This window comes from Coenobita brevimanus, chromosome 75, assembly GCF_032717465.1.
Source record: "Coenobita brevimanus isolate Jiangsu-jjx chromosome 75, ASM3271746v2, whole genome shotgun sequence".
Lineage (NCBI taxonomy): Eukaryota > Metazoa > Arthropoda > Malacostraca > Decapoda > Coenobitidae > Coenobita > Coenobita brevimanus.
This window is the reverse complement of record NC_137028.1, coordinates 22,251,297-22,274,701: the sequence shown is the minus strand read 5'-3', so window position 1 is coordinate 22,274,701 and position 23,405 is coordinate 22,251,297. Positions and strand designations below refer to the sequence as shown.

The window sequence follows — 23,405 nt, the reverse complement described above, 5'->3', positions numbered from 1 at the left end:
TGTGGAAAGAATGGATAACAATTAGAGTGGTGAAGAAGATATACCTGAGCGAATTTGAAGGAGGGAGGAGACGAGGTAGGCCAAGGAGAAGGTGGAGAGATATGGTGGATGAGTGCTTGAGGAAGAGAGGTTTGGAAGTCGATGAGGCTAGTGAACTGACTGGAGATCGAGCTGGCTGGCTGAATTTTGTGAGAAGTGCATGATCAGGGATTTTGGCACCCCTTGTGAGCATGGCAGCATCCGGATTGACTCAGTCGGATACGTTTGTGTGAAGCTGCAGAATGTGGTGAATGTTTTTGACGTATCCGGTAGGGCCAGGATCCCGAGGGCTTGCATAGTGAGTGAATGGAAGTGTGGCCTATTTGGATTGGGCAATTTTGGGCTGTTTGGACATTGCTAGTCCTCACCCTGCCCTTGGGTGGCAAAGGAGGTCCAGATGATGATGATGATATCCATGTTACACAGATGACTGGTATGGTGATATCCCTAAATTCCCCAGGTCCCTGCTGTTGCCCTTTTGAAAACTTTTTATCCCCTCCTGATCTTACTTTCATTGTTGTGCACGTGCAGCCTCTAAGAACATCGCTGGGCAAAAAGGGGGGGGAGGTTAATTAGCATACAAATTGGCAAATAGGTGATGATCACTTACCCTGACAGGCAACTGATTGATGTGGATGTTGGGGATGGGGGATATCTTCAGGTAATGACTTCTTTACTTAGAGGTAGGTAGAAAACTGTTTCAGTAGCATAAAGTATTGATAAACATTTGAAAGAAAAATAGTTCCTAGTGAGAGGTGGCAATGAAGTGAGAGGAGAGACAGGCGGCAAGTGTTACGAGTGTGTACAGTGTACATTGTACATGTGTGTGCAACTGATGGAGTGTAAACAGACTGTTTCACGGTCCATAATTATAGCAGTTTTTGCTGTGTGGACCCCCCCCCCTCTCTCTCTCTCTCTCTCTCTCTCTCTCTCTCTCACATAACCATGTTAATTTAATATGTCCAGTTTTAAACAGGACTCCTAATGGAGAAAATTCATTTGGGTCTGGCTGTCTTCCAAGTCTGTCTGATTTTTCTTTTATTTCTCCTGCTTTTGGACACATTCCCCCTGTATGAAGGTATCAAACAGCCAGCTAACAAAAAAACGGTTGTGAGAAAACAGTAAGGTAAACTACTGCAGGATTAATAAGACAGAACTAATGTCTATCTATCTATCTATCTATAGCCCGACGCCCTAATCCCGCAAAGGGTGGCCGCAGACAAAACGCCTCCAAGTCACTCTGTCACCCACCATTTGACTCCCCTCCCCCCAACTCACCCCCCCCTCCCTCATATACCTCTCAACTCCATCCCTCCACCTCATCCTCGGTCTACCCCTCCCTCTCCCTCCCTCCACCTCACCTACATACACCCTCTTAGTCAGTCTTTCATTCTCCATTCTCTCCACATGTCCAAACCACCTCAGTGTATTTCTCCTAATCTTTTCAACCACATCCACATCTACCCCACAACGTTCCTTCACTTCTTCATTCGTCAACCTGTCCCTCCATGTCACTCCACATGCTCCTCTCAAGTAACTCATTTCCACTGCTCTCACTCTGGACTTGTTCCCCTCTTGCAAGGTCCACGCCTCGCTTCCATACGTCAGGGTAGGGATCACAATACCATCATGCAGTGACTTCTTAACTTCCATACTCACCTCCCTATTTCTCATCACTGCTTTCAGTGTACCGACAACCTTTCTTCCCTGCTGTACCCTTTCACGTACTTCATCCCCCAAAGTTCCATCCTTACTCATGACACTACCCAAGTACTTGAATGCACTCACATTCTCCATATCCTCACCATCCAACCTCACTGCACACACTGTGACTTCATTCCTCTCAAACACCATAACTTTACTTTTGTTTACATTAACTTTCAGCTTCCTCCTCCTACACACTGTCCCAAATTCATTCACCAAACCTTGCAACTCCCATTCATCTTCACTCAACAATACTGTATCATCAGCAAACAGCAACACCGGAAGCTTCCAAATCTCACCCTCATTCATTAGGGCCACCCCCACATCCACTGCCCTACCTTGTACTTCCTTTACAACCCCATCCATATATATATTAAACAGCCATGGAGACATTACACACCCCTGTTTCAGTCCCACATTGAGATCAAAGAACTCACTCAGCTCACCATCCACTCGCACCGTAGCCTTAGCTCCCTTGTACATACTCTTCACAGCACTCAACAATTTCCCCTCCACTCCATATATTCTTAATACCTTCCACATACCTTGCCTATCTATTCTGTCATAAGCTTTCTCCAAGTCCATGAAGGCAGCATACACTTTCCTTCCCTTCTCTAGATACTTCTCCACTAAACATCTTAGAACAAATATCTGATCTACACACCCTTTTCCCTTCCTAAAGCCCCCTTGTTCTTCTCCGACTAGCTCCTCTGTCATATGCCTAACCCTATCAATGAGTATTCTACCATATATTTTACCAGTCACACTAAGAAGGCAAATACCCCTATGGTTACCACATACTTCTCTCTCCCCTTTTCCTTTGTACACAGGAACAATTATACCTGATTTCATCAATATACTTATTATTAATTAATCAGTACTTTAATAACTATATTTCAGGGGGATCCAGCAAAGTCTATGTTCAGTAGCGTAGGTTCTGGATATTATTTATTAGTTGCACCTTTAGTCAATAATTAACTTGTTTCTTCCTCGCTGTAGTCGCCTTTGAATTATATTCTAGCGTCACCCATAGCTATCTTCATTAATGAAGGCGAATTGTTTTGTGTTTGTTGTGACTGCGAATTGTCCCGAAACCTCCATACTCATCCCGAAATACCTTCTTACAAGATTGAAAGCACATACTCCATTATGAAGGAAAAACGTAAACACCGTACTGTAATACACAATTATCTACACATTTATTAACAAAACAGTACAAAATAAAAAGATGCATTAAGTGCTGATAGCAAACACTCGCACGGTCGTTTCTTAGCTTGTCCAGTAACACAATTTTCTCTGCTAAGGTCATAACTTGATCGTTTTGTCACTCTGGAGTTCTTACTAATTGTATTATTAGCCTTTGGTGAGGCTGGCTTATGTCCTGGGGCCATGTGGAAAGCAAGAGGCTCATATCATAGTGTGGTTACAACCACAACAGCCACTTAAGGCAGTCAGGCGTGGACTGAAGAATGCGGGGCAGAGAGCAGTGTTGCCATATCCAAACAACGAAATTATGCTAGGGCAATGAAAAAATTATGCTAGATTGAGCATATTTGTTCCAAGTAAAAAATGAATTATGCTAACTTGAAGCTAAATGATAAAATTCTATACATATTCGTGCAACGTATTAATTATGTATTGTTTACTATGAAAATATTAAAATGAACCTACATACAGTAAGAGGATAAATATCGGTATCTACCCATACTGCTTTTTCCCACGAAACTCACGTTTTTCTGATGGATTTTGATGTGATTCATTCGATTTTGAGCATCATTTCCGTCGGAAATAATCAGATTTTGAGATATGACCCCCCCCCCCATCCCCCTGAAATAATGAGGGATCTTTGGGGAATCGGGGGTTATAGGGAGGGGGGGAAACACAGAAAATGGTCATTTCCGACTGAAATGAAGCTGAAAATCGAATGAATCATACCAAAATCCATCGGAAAAACCTAGGTTTCATGGGTAAAGTACAAAGCTCAAACTTATCCTAACCGAACCTAACCTAATCCAACCCAACCAAGCCCAAACTGAAAGTAACCAACTATTCAAACATCTTCTTACCTTATTCGTCTCTCTCTCTCTCTCTCTCTGATTTGTAGCTTTTATAAAATTATTCTAAAAATATTCCATTCCATTCTAAATTATGCTAGAATGATTCTAAAACTTCTAATATGCTAAAAAATATTCCAGACTCGAAAATTTGATCAAAATTATGCTAAAAGAATAAAATTATGCTAGATATGGTAACACTGGCAGAGGGGCCATGGGAAAGGGACAGAGGGTGGCGTGAGTTTACCGCGCTACAATTGGAAGCTGCGGGAATTTCAATTTTTTTTTTTTTCTGTATATTCAAGGATATTTTTGTTGAACTTATTAATGCTAAGAAAATCCGCGAGAGGGCAAAACCGTAGACAAAAAATCCGCAAAAAATGCGGGATTACTGTACCACCAAAATTATCAGTCAGATGATCTGCTGCTTGCTTCTCACCCTTGCCAAAGCATAAACAATGGTCATATTGGGTGTGGAAAATACAGTAGCCCCTCACTGTAACAGACTAATCAGGGAGAAAGCCAGATCCAATAAAGCCAATGGTCTCCTGTTTCTGAGGGTCCCTTTTCAAGCACGTTTGAAAATAAATGGGTTCAATAATTTTGCTAGCACTAAAAATGTTCCCTCAGTTTTGCCCGTTTCCAGCTTGTTTCACGTCTTTTTCATAGCACTTTTTCGTGACTAGTACATAATTACTATAGTCTTGTTATATCAACTCAGCAGTCACGATGGGGAGAGGGCAGTTTCAGTCCAGGTTGGAGTAAAAAGGGTAAGAACGCATGTATTGTGGCCCATTCCACCCCACATAGCAGACATTGTTACAGCTGATGAAAGTCTGATGTCCTTTGTGGTGTCCAATAAATTCAGTATCTGGTCTATCAAGGTCTCGTAAAGCGAGGGTCTACTGTACCACTTACCGTATTTCGCGGCATGTAAGACGCAGCATTGTGAAAGACGCACCCTAATTCTGGCAGGGCAGTTCTGTGAAAAAAAAGTTTGCCCCAACCAAGACTGCAGTAAGGTTTCTTGATAAGAGCCATTACCACACAGATACACACTCACCTTTCAGAATCTATTCATTACTGATCATCAGCCTTTGGTTTCTTTTTTTATATACAAAGAATGGTACAGGAAAAGAAAACAATGCCCCTTCTTGACAAAACGTGACTGATATGAGCCACTATCACTTAGATACAACACTCACCTTTCAGAATCTATTCAGTACTGCTCATCATCCTTTAGTTTCTTCTTTTATGTACAAAGAGTGATACAGGAAAAGAGAAAACAAAACCCCATCTTAACAAAACGTGACTTCAAACCACGAGGCCATCTCAACTTTGTTGATAAAAATGTATCAGTAAACTGATCTAAACACTGTTTTTAATATTTTATGAATTTAAAACCACAAATGAAGTCAATAAACTCTATTCTTTCATTCACTGATGAAAACATAAAATACAATGAATGTTCACATCAGTTCATTTATCCTAAAAGAACCCCGTCATATTCTACACCTGTTACGGAATTTCCTCACATTGCCTTGACTCAAGCACAGTATCAGACGACTACCATCATTAATCATGCACTCTAACTAACCTGTAATTACCTCCACAAATAATATAAAAAGGTAGCACTTGTAAATACACAAATTACAATGTTTTACAACCAAAATTCAATTTAGCAAGGCTGCTTGGGAACAGGATAGACAGCTGTTTTTACTCTCTTCTCTCAGTATCACTCCTTCACTGTCAGCTATGTTTGCCTTGCAGCATCAGCAATTAAAAATGTATGCTTCACTGATCATAATTTACTATAAACATTCATTTCAAAACATACTATGGTGAAAACATCCATTGTTACACCTTAGTAACACTGCTGCCTCCCAGTCGCTAGACAGCAGTCTCTACCCCTTCCTCTCAGTATCTTTTCCTCACTGTCAGCGATATTTCCCTTGCAGCATCAACAGTTAAAAATACGTTCTTCACTGATCACAATTTACTAAAAACAGACATTCATCTCAAAACATGTCGAGAATGGTGAAACTATCTCTTAGCAACACTGCTGCATCCCAAGCGCTAGACAACTGGCTCAACCCTCTTCTCCCAGTATCACTCCCTTACTGTCAGCTGTTTTCCTTGCAGCATCAACAATTAAAAATGCATATTTCTCTTACCAGAATTTGCTAAAAACAGACATCCATCTCAAAACATTCGAGTACTGTGAAAACATCCATTTTTGGTCTTATCACTGCTGCCTCCTAGTCGCTATGGTACACATACACACACACACATGTTCACACCACATGCAACATTCGCTCACCTCTGAAACATTTACATCAGTCCGTTTTGGAGTACCCAGTGGCTTTATTATATGCCAAAAACATCAAAATGTATTTGGTTGTTCAATATAAATATCATCACTTAAGGACATGAAACATCTCAAACAATTTATTCATCCAAACATCGTCAGTGCAAGACTAAAGGTGTACAGCACCATTGATCCTAAATTTTCCATGGTTGCATCTGTCATGATCACCTAAAACCTATATTCACTTCATATTACTGACATGGTGAAAATTTCACTCGTCTTCAAATCCTGAGAATTCATCACTTATGATCACTACTTCCCCCGAGTCCTGAAGCATCACTGGAAGTCATCACCTCAGTCATCATCACTGTTTCAATGTCACTTTCATACAGTAAATGGTCCTCAGTACCATCCATTGAATTGCTTATACCCCACTTCATACGATTTTAACTTGGCAATCGTTTTAACTGAGCACAGGCGATATTCAGACTTGGGGCATTTGATACAGCCCACATTAACCTCCTCAGTACATGTTTCCTGAACTGAATAAAATCATATGGCGAGCATGAATAAACTACCCTATAAAATATATTGCTGGGCTGAAGGGATAATAATAAGCGGATTATCAGTTCCCTAGCCTGACTCTTCCCACTTCTACTTCCTTAACTACACCCACACCAAACTCTCACCTACACCTTAGGATTCTGGTCGTTTCGGCCGTAACGTCCAAAATGGCAAACGATTTTACAACCTAACCTAACCTAACAAATTTGGACGTTACGGCCTAAATGATACCCATTGCCGATCATGAGAGCTTTGCTTAGGCAGCAGAGATGCAGAGAGTGAACGTTGTCAATCATTCTGATCGCTTCGTCTGCTAAGAATACAGCAGAAATGGCGGACGCTGATATGAATGCCCGTCAGGCACTGCTATTTCAGATATTGCATCAGTTATGCTACTCAGTGAATTTTATCCTATTTTCATAACAAAATACTGTAATTGGGTGTGCCCTGAGTTGCATAGACATTGCTAAAGTACTTCACTTAGCTGAAAAAGTGAAGCTGTAACTTCGTTAGCTTGCTAGAGTAGGGTGTACGCTAGACACTAAACTGCTAAGTTGCTAATCCGCTAAACCCCTTGACGGTATTGGCCAGTTGAGCTGAAAACAATCCCGTGAATGCTTTGTGTTCTTGAACTTGCATGTTTTAATATCTGCTGCATATATACACTCACAAAATATCACGAAAGTAACTGACCTAATTAGGGTTACTGAATTTCCATACGTGACGAAAGTCTGTTTTGATGACTTGGCAGTTTCACTAGCCAGCATCTCTCCAGCATGATTGCTTTGCTAGTTAGTGAATGGATGGCAAGCAAAGTGGTCATGATGGCCTTTCAGAAGGTTAGCAGACAGTTCACCAGTGAGCACGTTAGCTTGCTAGAGTAGGGTGTACGCTAGACACTAAACTGCTAAGTTGCTAAACCGCTAAACCCCTTGACGGTATTGGCCAGTTGAGCTGAAAACAAGCCGTGAATGCTTTGTGTTTTTGAACTTGCGTGTTTTAATATCTGCTGCATATATACACTCACAAAATATCACAAAAGTAACTGACCTAATTAGGGTTACTGTACAGTATTTCCATACGTGACGAAAGTCTGTTTTGATGACTTGGCAGTTTCACTAGCCAGCATCTCTCCAGTATGATTGCTTTGCTCGTTAGTGAATGGATGGCAAGCAAAGTGGTCATGATTGCCTTTCAGAAGGTTAGCAGACAGTTCACCAGTGATCGTGTACGTTAGCTTGCTGGAATAGTGCGGATGCTAAACTGTTAAATTGCTAAACCGCTAAATATCTTCACGATGTTAGCCAGTTGAGCTGTAAACAAACCCGCGAAAGTTTTGTGTGTTTCTGATCTCGGGTGTTTCTTAAATCTGCTGCATATACACACTAGTGTATATTATTTTTAAAAATAAAATCAAGTCTGCATACTGTAGAAAACACCTGTGGTTGCTGAGCATTGAGATGATCATCTTTATAAGAGTTTCTTCTCAGTGAAGCCTAACTAACCTGCCTTAGTCTAACGTGCAGGACGCATGGGGATATTTTAAGGTAACTTTGAGACAAAAAAGTGCGTCTTATATGCCGCGAAATACGGTATTTGTTGCTTTGTATGACATGAGTGTCCATTGATGATCAATAAGGAGAATTTGTCAGATGCTTACTTAGTATCACGTGATTGTTGATCAGTAAGTAGATAATAATGTTTGCTGTTGCTGTAGGCCTCTGTAAAGGGGCAAGTACTTATACAGCTGAAAATATTTTGACATATGTGTTATGTAAGTGCTGTACAGTACCTGTGTTACTAAATCATCTCAAAATACACAATAAATGAGCAGGTTCTGGCATCTGATGACATTGTGGTTCATTGCAAAGTGTTATTAAGCCATCAGGTAGTTGAAGTATAGCTGTGCCGTGGGCTCTTTAGCTAGGCAACTGGGTTACACAACTGTGCAGAAATTGGTTTCTCATGGGTGTCCATTGAACCGAACAACAGCCAGAAGCGAGGCCACGAAGGATGATTGTGGTTATGTTTTTGAGATATGTAAGATAGTAATGTTTTGCAGGTTCTGTCTTTGGATGGACACTTTGCTTTGTCTGGGTCCTGGGACAAGACCCTGCGACTGTGGGATCTGGCTGCTGGCAAGACCACCCGTCGTTTTGAGGACCACAACAAGGTGTGGATTGGCTACCAATACTACAGTATTCAGCAAGCTTTTTTGTTTTTAATTTTTTTTATTAGTTGGAAGAGGACGCATGCCACTGGGTAAGTAGGTGCTGTGACCAGTTCTTCGTGCTACCCACAAGGCACAGGAGTTGGATTGCAGCTACAGTTTGTATTCATTCTGGACCAGAATATCCTACTTTTTTTTTTTTTTTTTTTTTTTTTTTTTTTAAGCCTGGGGAAATGCATAATAATGCTGGTATCATTTTTTTTTTTTTTCCCTGGATTTAGTAAAATAGAAAAAAAGAACTCTTGCATAATCCTCCATGAATATGATATTTGTGCTGTTAGGGCAATTCTTATGCTTATTTTTAGCAGCTTTGAAAATATACCATTTTACAAATATTGCCTTGTTCATTGTTAAGACCCTTAGGAAGAGCATGCTAATTTGTGGTGAATGCAGAATACTAATGTTCTTCCCCCAAATGCCACTGAATTGTAAAATTCTTTGGATGCTATTGCAAGACTGCATTGAATCTGCCTCTAAAAACCAGTATTGAGTTGCATGTCATGTGACTAAAAGTTCTGGTCATTATTACATAGATGGGTCCATAGGTATATGTAATCTTACATGACATACAACAGTGCTGTGCCACCATTTGAATGATACTAGACACAGCCACAGTTCCAAGATAACACTGAGCTTCTTGTAACATTGTTCCAAGACTACACCCGGGCTTTAGGGTTTAATGTTATGTATGAATTAGTACAGTATGACCTCCATAAGTTAGGCTATTTGGGGCTCAAGCTTACCTGACTTACGCGTGATTGCCAGATTCCACAGGGGAACTAAAACATTTCTGCTGTGAAAAAATCTGTTGAAAAAGCATGTAAACCCATCTTAGGCGACTGTTTCAGGAAAACGTTATTTTTTCCTATAAAACTGTTTATACTGTGAAGATAAGAAAATACAGATCCGTTATATATTGTGAAATAGGAAAACTGTGACTGAAACAACAGTCTTAAAGAATGAACTTGGAATATCTCATTATGATGCTTAATAAGATAAGTAATAATCATCTGGTCTTTTGCATCCAGTAAGGTGTTCACTAGCACTTGACAGTTTCAGCTTTAACTCACACAACGACACGCACACAGCAAAATGGCAGCAATTTAACCCTTTCTTGTCGTGGCCACAATTATGGCTTTGTTGATACGGGTCTCCAGGCCACGGTCGTGGCTCACCTATTTGCGCAGGAGATTTTAAACTGTGGTGGGAAGCTGGGGAATGTTATCAGTATTTTTCTTAATATTTACTCATGTCCAGGGTATTAGACAATCCAGTTGAGAAGAAATAAGCAAAGATTTATTATTAGGTTAGTAGGAGTGTTTCTCAATCATCTTGTGTACAGAAATATATGTGACAGCACACACCACTTGCCATGCCACTTATCATTATTATGGCTCATATGTGGTAAGTAGAGCCCTAATGTTTCGTAGACATACGTATCAGTTCCTTATGCATGAATGTAATCTTTTTTTTTTTAAATTAACAAACCTTGATTTTACGGTCAAAACAAGCAATTTCTCAAACTGGACCCACGAACCTATTTGCGACCTGAAAGGGTTAACCCCTATTATCACTTGGCACAGTACTTCTTCCCAGATAATAGCTCCTTGAAAAGAAAGGCTTTCAGCTGCACCTCAAAAGGTTCAACAGAAGGTTCATCGGTAATTGCAGTTCATGAAAAAAAATTTATCAGGGAGAGCTGACTGAACAGCTCTGGGCTCAACAACACACAGGGGATCATGTTCACTTTGTAACTTCACACCTGGATATGCCAGTGAAAGTTGCAACAATTAAGCTAGATACTTTGGTTCACCAAACTTAAAGAACCATGAAAGTATTGAGTTTAAATTCTATTTTAGCCTTTACTGGCAGCCATTGCAACTCAGAGGAGACAGTTTGGATTCTTGGGGGAAAGTCAGAGATAACCTTGCTACCCTGCTAAGCACAGACTGAAACTTTTGTAGATTATTTGGAAGACCAGCCCATAATGAGTTGCAGTAATTAACACAAAACCATCATATGGACCAGTGTTAGGAGGCATTGCCCATTTAGGAACTTTAGTGGAAAATAAGTTTCTTATGTGCAGGTTATAATTTGTGACAACTTGATTGTTCTTTATAATGTAGTTTCAAATTGAATAGTACACCCAGTTTCAAACATAAGCCTAGACAAAGTTGTGACATGCCAGTCTTTAGAGTCTACATTATTTACATGATTAATTTTGTTTCACTGTCCTTCAGTTTGTCCCCACTTCCATTCAGATCATAATATCGGACATTAGGGATTCCAGTTTATTCTTAGTATCATTAATATTGGTTGTCTTAAAGCTGTGTGTCATTGACATAAAAATTATAGGACACATCTTGTGCATCAAGCAGAGATAAATTGTTTGTATAAACTGTAAATAGAATTGGATAAAAAATGGACACATCTTGTGCATCAAGCAGAGATAAATTGTTTGTATAAACTGTAAATAGAATTGGATAAAAAATGGACTCTTGGGGGACTTCAAACAGAAAGGGAACAGAGTCTGAGCAAGCATGGTCAGCTACCACACTGAGACCTGTCAGACTGGTATTACTTTAGGAGTAAAAGAGCATCTCCCTGGATGCCATAAAAATGCAAATTGTCCAGTAATAGTTAATAATCTGCTTGGACAGAGGCTGCAGATAAATCTAACAGCCAGGAGAGAGGACATCCCACTAGAGCTGTTTGCCACTAAGACATTATGAACTTTCGTTAATATAGTTTGTCAAGTTGTATTTCTCATATGCCATCTGAACTAGTGAATCATTATCATCATCATCTGGACCTCCATTCCCACCCTAGAGCAGGTGAAACAGTTCTTATTTTATTGAAGTAGTGGTAGAAATTGATCAAGTGTAGCCAGCTTAATAATCTTAAACCGGTATGACAAGTTAGTGGCAGGACAATCGTTTAACATGCTCTCATCATAGATTCCAGGTTTCTTAAGTAGGAGGTGGAGTAAGGCACGTTTCTTGAACTGCGCAAAGTTACCGTCAAGGAAGCATCTATTTACTATTTTACAAATAGTCTGCTGCATTTTAGGACAAATCTAGCATTTCTGACACATTAATCAAGTGAGCAAAATTTTTTATTTAGGTCTGATAAAACATTAACAGTATTAATGTCTAGTGGATTAAATAGCAAAGCAGACCTCTTGTGCAGTGTGATTGAATTCAGCTGAGAAGTTTTCACTGAAACAAATATTGTCCAGTTCATTATGTATGTATCTTAGTTGTGAAGACTGAAACAAAATCAGAAGCTAGTTTGGCAATGGATACATTATGTTAGTGCATATTGCTGTGTGTGTGTGTGTGTGCGCACACACTTGTTACATTCTGAGTGGTGACGTCATCGGAAGGGTCTTGCGGTATGCAGGCAGAGCCCGCTCACTTGGAAGTGTGATGTCAGTGAGTTTGGTTGTTTCACATCCCAATACTGGTAGCAGAAAGTGGTTCGAGCATAACGGCGTCGTGCTCAACTAAGTGGCCTCCAAAACTTGAAAATGATTCTGCCTCTGAGGGTTGGAAGAAGGACATCGACGTGGTGCGAACTGACGAACTTACCGAAAAAGTAGCAAGCTCTAGCCATTCACCTTTCATTGTCAGAAAGAGCAAGGGTGGCATCTTCAGAAATTGACATTGCTGATCTGAAACAAGATAATGATGTTCAGACCTTGTTGAACAAATTAGACAGTTTATTTCTCGTGGACAAAGGACGTCGGCAGTTTGCAGCTTTTCATGAATTGTACAACTTCAGAAGACCTGGAGATATGCACATTCGTAAGTTCGTGGCAGAATTCAAGCATGTTTATTTCAAATTTACGAAGCAGGACATGCAACTACCGAATTCTGTGTTGGCTTTTATGCTTCTGGCTTCATACAAACTTTCAGATAGTGAGCAACAACTAGTGATGTCTGCGATAACTGAGGTAACTTATGAAAAAATGAAATCTGCCCTGAATCGTATTTTCGCTGGGGAAATTTGTGGGCAGAACGATGCATCGGTGTCTGCCAGTGAGGTGAAGAGTGAACCAGTTTTTTGGAGTGACGGAGTCGGGGGTGAGGAAACGTTTTACGTTAGGGGTACTCAACAAGGAAGGACAAGGTTTCGGGGTGGTGCAGTACGTGATCGAAGTCATGGTGGTGGCTGTTCAACTGTGGCTACTAAAATTTCCCAACGCTCATCCACCGACAGGAGGCAGAACCCACTCGGGCCTGATGGTAAGGTGTCGAGGTGTTTAGTATGTGATTCTCGATTTCATTGGGCAAGTGACTCTCCGGATGCATACAAAAATAAAGGCAGTCGAGAAGAAAATTATGAAACAGTGCATCTGTCATTATTTATGGGCTGTGTGGATGATACCGCTAGTAGAGGTAAATTACAGACGCTAGTAGAAAAATGTAAGGGATGTGCTGTTCTAGACACAGGGTGTCTGCAACTGTATGTGGGGTTGAATGGATCAGTTGCTATATAAGTGAGCTAAGTGATTATGAACTTGAAGCTATAAAAGAAGAAAAGTCATCCTCAACGTTTACTTTCGCAGATGGTGTTACAGTTTCTTCCCTCAGACGTGTTACTCTGCCCTGCTACATTGGAAGTGTGCGTGCAACCATTGTGACTGATGTGGTGTGCTGCAATATTCCCTTGCTGCTGAGCAAACATTCCATGTAAAAAGCAAAAATGGTGATTAATTTTGAGAGTGACCAGATCAAATTTTGTGGAACTATTGTTAATTTGAAGTCCTCATTTTCAGGCCAGTACTGTACTTTCTTCCAATTTCTTTGTGACTAGGCCGAGAAGTTTTGTGAAACGATCGCACTGGCATCTCTTGGGGGTGATGTAAACAAAACAGCGTCGAAGCTTCACAGGCACTTTGGACATCCAACGTCGGCTAAACTAAACAGATGCTGGAATTAAAAGTTCAGAACTGGAGCAAGCTATCAAGGATGTATCTGATTCTTGTACAGTCTGTTGTAGGTACAAGAGAGCTAAGCCCCGACCCATAGTCAGTTTACCTATGGCATCTAAGTTTAACGAAGCCATAGCTATGGATTTGAGAGCTTGGGGAAGGCATTATTTCTTAGTCCTTGTTGATTTGGCGACCAAGTACTGCACCGCGATAGTAATTGTGGACAAATGTGCGACCACCATTATCAGTGGAGTATTTCGGAGCTGGATTGTTCTGTTTGGTGCACCTGGAAAAATTCTTAAAGATAATGGGTGTGAATTCAACAGTGCTGAAATGTGAGCATTGGGAGAGGCCTTTAATATCAAGATCATGACAACGTCTGCAGAGAGTCCATGGGGCAACGGAGTATGTGAGCATCAAAATGCAGTCATAGGTGACATTGTTAGGAAGATAATGGCTGATAGCCAGTGTGACTAGGATGTGGCCTTGGCTTGGGCAGTATCAGCAAGAAATGCTCTCACCAACTATGCAGGTTTTTCTCTTGACAAACTTGTTTTGGTCAAGACACTAGCCTGCCTAATGTGTATGCAAATGATCCTCCAGCCTTGGAACCTACATCACCATCAAAAATGGTGATGGACAATTTGAACGCTCTTCATTTAGCAAGACAAGAGTTTATAAAGACTGAATTGGGTGAACGTTTGGCTAGGGCTCTGCGGCACAACATACGTTCGAGTGACTTAAACGACATCCAAAATGGAGATGAGGTCTTCTACAAAAGAAATGACGGTCATAAATGGCATGGTCTTGGAATTGTAATAGGCAGAGATGGAAAACAAATTCTGGTGATACACAGCGGTGTCTATGTGCGGGTGCACATGTGTAGTCTAGCATGTGCTCCAGAACGAAATACTGCAGATGGAGACGGCGTCAGTAGTTATGAGAAGAACCAAGAGAAGCCTATTGACAATTCTTCGCAAGTATTGAATGACTATCCACCGGATGATGAGTCGGAAAATGGTGCAATTCTGGATGATCAGCCTCCCAAGGTTTCTGTTGGTCAACGTATAAAGGGAATACATTAAGAAACTGGAGAGTTGGTGACTGGAAGGATTGTGAGTTGGGCGGGTAAAGCCACTGGAAAGTACAAACACTGCTACAGTTTGAAGAGGGACTCTGATGGCAATTTTGATTGGGTGGATCTGTTGCACATGGGAAGTATTTGATGATGAAGCAGAGATGCTTGTTCTCTTCAACTCTGAGGACGTATTATGCGCCAAGGAAAAAAGAAATTACAAACTGGCAGAATAATGATGTGTATGAGGAAGTAGATGATATTGAGCAAGATGCCATAACGGTTTGATGGGTTGTGACGGAAAAAATGAAAAACGAGAAGCCGATTGTTAAAGCCCGTTTAGTCTTTGAGGAAGACACAGTGGATCTCCGGAAAGACTCTCCTACATGCCCAAAAGAGGTTGTGCATTTGGCACTGTTTCTTGCCTCCACCAACCAATGGGATTGCCACGCTATGGACATGAAAGCTGCTTATCTGGAAGGTAACGACATTAAGCGAGTTGTTCATTTACAATATTCCACCTGTATATGCAAACGGTAAGCTGTGGAGACTAAGGAAAGCAGTTTACGGCCTTTGTGATGCTGCTAGGCATTGGTACCTGCGCGTTAAAGATCAGTTGTTGAGTCTCGGAGCTAAAGTGTCATCACTGGATTCAGCACTGTTCTCTTGGAGTAATAGTGGCAAGATCGAAGGCATTGTATGCATTTATGTCGATGATTTCCTTTGGGATGGTACACGTGAGTTCGAGCAGCAAGTGATAAACTGTTTGAGCCAAATACAGTAATCCCTCCAATATCCGACGTAATAGGACCATAGGCAGGTCCGGATAGTGGTTCTGTCCGGATATTGGGCCCCAGCTTATAGACTTGTACTTATGGACCCTGACTCAGAGAAACACCTATACAGCTCCCTCTGGACATGCATAGCACCTCTTTAAGACCCAAATCACACCAATAAGGAACATAAAAGACTGAAATAAATGCAAAAGAACCATAAAATGAGGTTTTAGAGGTGAGTTTATACAGTATTAAACATTCTGGGTACTTACAAGTCCTGGCTCCTGGACTGGTTTGAACCGCCAGTTTGCAGTCCACAGTTAATCCTCTGCACTCTAAATTCTAATTTCTTAACACTGCACAACACTGTAAATTCCTGTGTGTTCTAGTGGCAAGGTATTGCAGTTTATTCACTGTTTATTCACAAAAAACAAGCACCTGTGGCTTGCACTGTTATGAGCATCTGCTCTCGATCGGAGTTAAGCAGTGACTGTTGATGATGGCAAGGTAACAGAGTTGCCGAACAACGGCCACATTACCAATCTCCTCAACTTTCATTACCAAATTTAACTTTTCATTACCAAATTTATAAAGCTAGCATTTATTCTTCACTAATTATATATACAAGTGGAAATTCATGTAATCACTCTCCTTATAATTAACACCATGTTGATTATTTTCACACTATGTAGGGTAGCAGATTAATCGGAGAGAGCAAACAATCCACCATCTCCATCCTGTGTATCCTTATACATGTGAAAAATCCATTTGGTAATGCATTATTCTGATTCATTACCAAACGAATTTCTCATTACCAAATTGGCCCACACTTGGTAATGAAAAATACCAAATGGCAACTCTGACAGGGGAGGGGGGAGGAAGGAAGGGGCGAAGGGACCATGGTGTAACAGCTGTTCGGCGCCAGGTGGCAATTTCAAATTACAGGTGGGGAATAAGTCAGATATTTTCAAATTTTTTGCCTTTTTTTTTTTGGCCCATTTTGGGAATATTGGATCCCAGGATGATAATGTCCAGTTAGTGGGGGGGGGGGGGGGGTTGTTCGGATATTAGAGGGATTACTGTATTCCTCATCGGCAGTTCGGAATGAAAAGCTTTCAAATATGTTGGTCTAAATGTTGTCCCTAACAGCAGTGGCAGCATAACGCTTGACCAGTTCCAGTATGCTTCATCTTTGAAACCAGTCACTCTGAGCAGACATCATGCAGCAGTAAAATCAGGAGAGCTGTCCGAGTCTGAGAAAACTGAGTACCAAGCATTAATTTGGCAGCTCAACTGGATTGCCACACACATTCGACCAGATATTACCTTTGATGTGTGTGAGTTGAGTATGACTACTGTCCATCTGTTTTATGAAGAGCGTTTGGGCGTTGTCCCTCTTTGAGAGTTCCCATCCCACAGTGTTGCCATACTTTGTACTGGGTAACTTAATCGGATTAGAAACAAGGCTTAAATGACAACTCTTCCTCCCAGCACACCACTCTCTCTCTCTCTCTCTCTCTCTCTCTCTCTGCATATAGAAATTGCATTTTTTGTAGATATTTATTTCTATAAAAAGTCTATACGGTTTTATGAATTATTAGAATTTGAGGAAAAGCCTCCTGACTGACTGTCTCTCTCTCTCTCTAACATTATTCTTTATTATGACTGTGATCTCCTTAAAGTATGTTGTTTTATTTGTGGTTTATAATTTCGATTTATTTTCCACACCACCTCTGAGGTTATGGAAAAGCTTCCTGACTGTCTTGTTGTGCTGCTATTCAATTTCCACACATTCCCTCCCTCCCTCCGTCTTGCCTTTTCTCCTTTATCTCCGGCCCCTCCAACCTCCCTCCCTCGCTGTCTGCCTATCCCCCTTATCTCCATTCCCTTTCCCTCCTCTCTCTCTCTCTGTAACTGTCTGTCTGTCAACATTATGTTTTTCTTATGAATGTGATACTTTCCATAAAGTATGATGTTTTATTTGTTCATTATAATTTCGCCTTTTTTTCCACATCACCTTTGAGGTAAAAGTCAAGGCATGTTTCTTTTATAGAGGTTTTCCCCAGGAGGCCTAATCAACAGCTTTTGAGGGAACAATTATATGTCCTCTGTTTGCCTTCTTTTCTAAAAAATACTTATTTACATTGTAAATCAGTTCTTTTTCTCTACTTTGGAGCACACGAGAGTGAGTACCAGGAGTAAGAGCATCCATCTCAGGTGGCAGCCAGAGTGGAAATGACCTGGATTAACATGGTCACTCTACCCTTACAAGCGTGGCAATGTTGGAAAGCAACATCCAGAAACCTCACGCAATATATTGGCAAGATATACAGCAGTTTCAGCACATTCAAGCGGCGCCAACGTTTCAGCAGATAAAGGATTTGACGACCCGCCTGATCTTTCTAGTCTGCCAGCATATGGGACATCTCGCCTCACTAGCATCTTGTAGGAAAATCATAAGGCCTCCCTGAGACCCATTGCCTACAAGGTTGGCAAAAGAGGCATCTGAAAAGCACTCTATATAACATTCATCGAGTGGCCCCATTCTTGGAATGTATAGCTTCATGTTGCCAGTCTTCATCCTTGCCATCACCTTGCTGAGCCTGAGCAAATCTGCTATGGTAGTTCGGTTGCTATGGTCTGTCTATATTATGAAGCGTGTTTAGGTGTTGTCCCTCTTGGGATTTTCCTCGGCCGCCTCTCTTCCAAACGTGTACATCTCTCTGTTTCATGTCATCTATTTACTACTTTTAAATGAAGTTTATTTACAGTATATATATATTTAATTCTCTAATAAGGCTATATAATGTTATAAATGTCCCTTTTTTCTAATATTAACAAAGCCTTTTCTTCCTTGTTGTACCCTTTCAAGCACTTCACCCTCCAAACATTCATCCTTACTCATCACACTACCCAAGTACTTGAATGTACTCACATTTTCCATTTCCTCATCATACAACCTCACTGTACATTCACTGACTTCACCTCTCTCGAAGACCATAACTTTACTCTTCCCTACATTCACCTTTAACTTCCATTTCTTACACACTCCCAAACTCATCCACCAAGCCTTGCAGCTCCCCTTCTCCTTCACTTAACAACACAGTATCATCTGCAAACAACAGTACAGGGAGTTTCCAATCATTACCCTCTCTCGTTAGGGCCACTCCAACATCCACTGCCCTACCTTGTATCTCTTTTATAACCCCATCCATATGCAGATCGAACAGACGTGGAGACATGACACATCCTTGTTTCAACCCAACCCTCAAATAGAAAAACTCACTCAGTTCACTATCCATATGCACTGCAGCCTTAGCACCCTCATACATACTCTTCTCAGCCTTCAACAGCTTCCCATATTCTTAATACTTTCCACAATCCTTGTCTATCCACCCTGTCATATGGTTTCTCCAAATCCATGAAGGCTGCATATAACTTCTTTCCCTTCTCAAGACACTTTTCCACTAAAGATCTGAGAATGAATATCTGATGCACACAACCTCTTTCTTGCCTCCCTGTTCTTCTCCAACTAATTCCTCTGTTTTTTCCTGAACTTTGTCAATAAGTATTCTCTGTATACTTTTCCTATTACACTAAGAAGACAAATGCCGCTATGATTACCACACACTTCTTTTACCCCTTTCCCTTTGTACAAGGGAATAATTATACGTGACTTCCAATCATCCGGGACTTTACCTTCCTCCCTGGCCAATCTGCACATCATCCACAACCATTCTACTACTATCTCTCCCGCATGCTTCAGCATTTCACCACACACTCCATCAATTCCTGGGGCTTTCCCCATTTCGACTTTCTTCAATGCTTCCACAACTTCCATCCTACTGATTCCTTCCTGTCTCCTCACCTCCTTCCTTCTCCCAGCCATTCCCCAGCCACTTATACTCGCATTACTTTCATTCTCTATGTTCAACAATTCATTAAAGTGTTCTCTCCATCTGTTCACTTTTTCTCCCTTCTCCACTAGTAATCTACCATTTTTATCTTTCACTTCCCAGCTGACTTATTTGGCACCCTGTCTAACCCTCTTTACTGGTACCTCTTTCCAGAACATTTTCTTACATTCCCTCCACTTTACACTCATATTCTTTCTAATTCCTCATCCACTCTCTTCTTACTCTTACTAATTTTTTTTTTTTTTACATATAACTCTCTCTTCCGACTCTCAACTTCTTCCATACTCCTATTTCTCATCCATTCATTATATGCATTCTTCTTTTATGCCACAGCCTCTTACCTCTTCATTCCACCATGCTGTTCCTTGCATCCCCTTTCATCTTGTCTTCACCCCTCATGCCACCTTGCATGCTGCACATATTTCCTCTGTGAATAGCTTGCGCACACCTTGCACATCCCCCATCTGCTCCAATTCATAATTACCCAGTCATTCCTCCACTTCTCTCTTATATTCTGCCTTTTTCTCATCCTCTTGTAACCTTTCCACTCTCCTTACATCTACTCCTTCCTCCCGTCCTTCCCTTCTTCTATTTTTTTATTTTACTTGAACCTTGATTTTGACCTCCACTTGGTGGTGGTCAGAAAGTCCACTCCCCTAACCCCTGTATGCTCATGCATCCATTACACATCTTCGCATCCTTTCATCCACGCACACATAATCAATCATTGCCTTTCATTCAGTTCACCATCCACCCATCTCATCACTCGCCATGTATACCTGTAGATCATTAAGTGCCTGAAGGGGGTATTGGCTATTACCGACCCCTCCTGGCACAAATGTCCACTAAACCATTGCCATTCTCATGTATCTCAGCAGGCACACCCCACTCACCAACTACTTCATCCACCTTCACATTTCCTACTCTACCATTAATATCACTAATCAAAAACACTCTCTCATTCCTTTCAAACTTTTCCATGCACACTTCCACATTTGTCCAGAACTCTTCTCTCACTCTGCGTGCACGATCTTGCATTGGCGCATACACCCACACAATCACCCACATTTGTAGTCCAACTTTCAGTCTTGCCCACACAATCCTTGAACCAACTGATCCATATTCTCTTATACTCTCCTTCCATCTGTTAGTCACAACAATACACACTCCATCTTTTGCCCTCTCATTCTCACGTACTCCTGCACATATCCCCCATCCATTCTCCCATTCTCTCACACTCTCACCTCCCCATTTAGTTTCAGTTAATCCACATACATCCACTTTCGCACCCTCAAGCACCTGGACAATCTCTCACCTCATCATTTGCACCCCTTACATTCCATGTCGTCATAATACAGCTACATAAATTATATTGGTAATACTTTGTTTGGGGCTTTTACAAGGTGAACAGTAGCTCTTCTCACAGGAGGTAATGCAGTAGAATCTGTTCAGTCCACTGCAAGTGCCATTCATGGTCAACTTCATACATTGTGTACGGAAGAATTGGTGGATAGACCAAACACATAGAATTATCACATACAGTGATTTTCCTTACTACTTCAGGACAATGATGGTCAAAGATAGACTGAAGCTCTTTGATATATATACTGTATTCACTAAATCATCAGAAGCCAGTGCAGTTTAAATACTGGTTGATTGCGGCAAATCAGATTGTGATAAATATTTCTATAATGTTTGAACGTATAACCTTTTTATAAGAAGGAGGTTTCAAGATGGCTAAATCAAAAGTTATCAAAGTATGGTTTGAGATGAAAGGGTTAATTGACTCAGCCTCGACATCCAATATGTGACTGCAGCCAACAGGGGATAATATTTAATCAAGGACATTTCCTGAGGTGTGAGTCGATTGACGAACGTAATTTAAAAAATGATTCTGGTTGAGGAATTCAGAAGAAAAAATTTCATCAGATGGTTGTTTGGTCCATTGAAATCACCACAAACAAGCAGTGCACCAGATTTCCAAGACAATGCTTCAAGAAACTGACTAAGCTCTTCAATGAAACCTTGATTACTGCCTGGGTGATCTGGTTGATATACAGGCATACCCCAGTTTAACGATGCAATTAAGTAAAAATCCATTGCTAGACGGGGTATTGTATCTTGGGGTAGATTTAAAATGTTTAGTAATGCATTTTTGAGCCTTGGGTTTCCCCCCCGAGCCCTACATCCACCCAGATGAGCTCAAAAACAAGTTTCTAGCAAACCTAAACCTCAAACAGTTTTAAAACAAGTTAAACTAAGCCTTAAAGCAGTTTATAACACACCTAAACCCAAAAATAAAATCTGAAAATCATCAAAAATCATTTTTGTTTTTAAAGGCTTCAACATGCATGCATTGGCCTTGGTCACCTAATGGCGGCTCTGTATGCTGCACGATCTATTGCAGCCTCCCTGTTCAGTCCCTTAACCCTGAGGTCACACTTAATGAGCTCGTTCCATGTCTTTCTCGGTTTACCCCTCATAACCCCACCACCAACATCTCCAGACATCACCTTCTGCTCCCCAAACTTCGCCCCCACTACATCATGGAGAGTGGTCAAAACCCTAGGCTCTGATCACCTCCCAATCATCATCACTACCAAATCCAGAATCACCCCAGCTGGCCACAAACACACATACACTAATTATAAGAGAGCCAACTGGGAGGCTTTTGTAACTGAAACAGAACAACATCTCGAAACACTAAACAGTACACCCATCACAAACATCAACACCGCTGTGCACACTTTCAATACAATTATACAAAATGCAGACAAAAGACACATCCCTAGAGGCAACAGAAAGATATTCAAGGCCTCATCAGACAACGGGACACACTGCGACACTCCCCAACACCCCATACACAAGACACCATACAACAAATACAGGAACTCAACACTGAGATAAACAATGAAATATCAGAACAGCAAACACTAAACTGGAAAAAGTACCTCCAAACACTTGACCACAAAACAAACATCAGCTAACTTTACAAAACACTAAACAGTATCACACTTTTCAACAGCACCACCACACAATCACACGCTGCCATCACAACAACAGACACCATACCCTCAAACAAACAACAAGCAAACACCCTCATCAATCACTTTTCACAAGTCAGCCATCTAAACCCCCATCCCGAAGACCGACGTAAGAGACAGTTCCCCACAGACCCAGACTACGCACCTTTTACTTACAACCAGACGAAGCACATCATTAACCCCTTCTTTACCGACCCCTCCCCCCAGTGTAAACATTACGTTTATCCCCCATACCGACCTGATAGCTCCCCCTCCCGTAGTGTGAGCGGTAGTGTATATTTTTTGCCACGTTGAAACTATTCACTCTTTTTTATTTGTTTGTATACTGATGATCACATAAACCCAGCATGATGTTGGTAATAAAAAAATTATTATTAAATAAATCATTACAGTATATAAGTTTACATATCTTATGCTGAAGTACTGTTACCCAGGTAACTACTGTACAAACTGGCTTGAAAAAAATGTCCTGCACAGATGGGTGGCTTATTTATTTACCTTGTAAGCTAAGCATGAAGTGTGTGGACACACGTGATGGTGATGACGACCTTGACCCACTTGTTGCCGAGAGTGCAGCGTCACTGAGCTCCCTACTATTTTCCTCCTCCTTCCTCACTCACATCAACTTCACTATCATTTTCAGGATCACAGTCATCTACTGACACATCAAACACTGCTGCATCATCATCTGATACATCTAAATAAGTATCCTCGTGAGGAATAAACTCGTCAGTATCGGAATTTGCCAGAGATGCCAT

At 41.0% G+C, this 23,405-nt stretch overlaps 1 protein-coding gene across 1 annotated transcript in view; it reads left to right on the top strand.

Moving 5' to 3' along the window:
- The window catches only part of Rack1 (Receptor of activated protein kinase C 1), a 71,367-nt gene that overhangs the window by 37,008 nt on the left and 10,954 nt on the right, over nucleotides 1-23,405 (top strand). Inside the window, exon 4 of the mRNA XM_080278786.1 lies at nucleotides 8,732-8,842. Coding sequence (XP_080134912.1) covers nucleotides 8,732-8,842 — 111 coding nt within the window. The remainder of the gene's footprint in view (nucleotides 1-8,731; nucleotides 8,843-23,405) is intronic.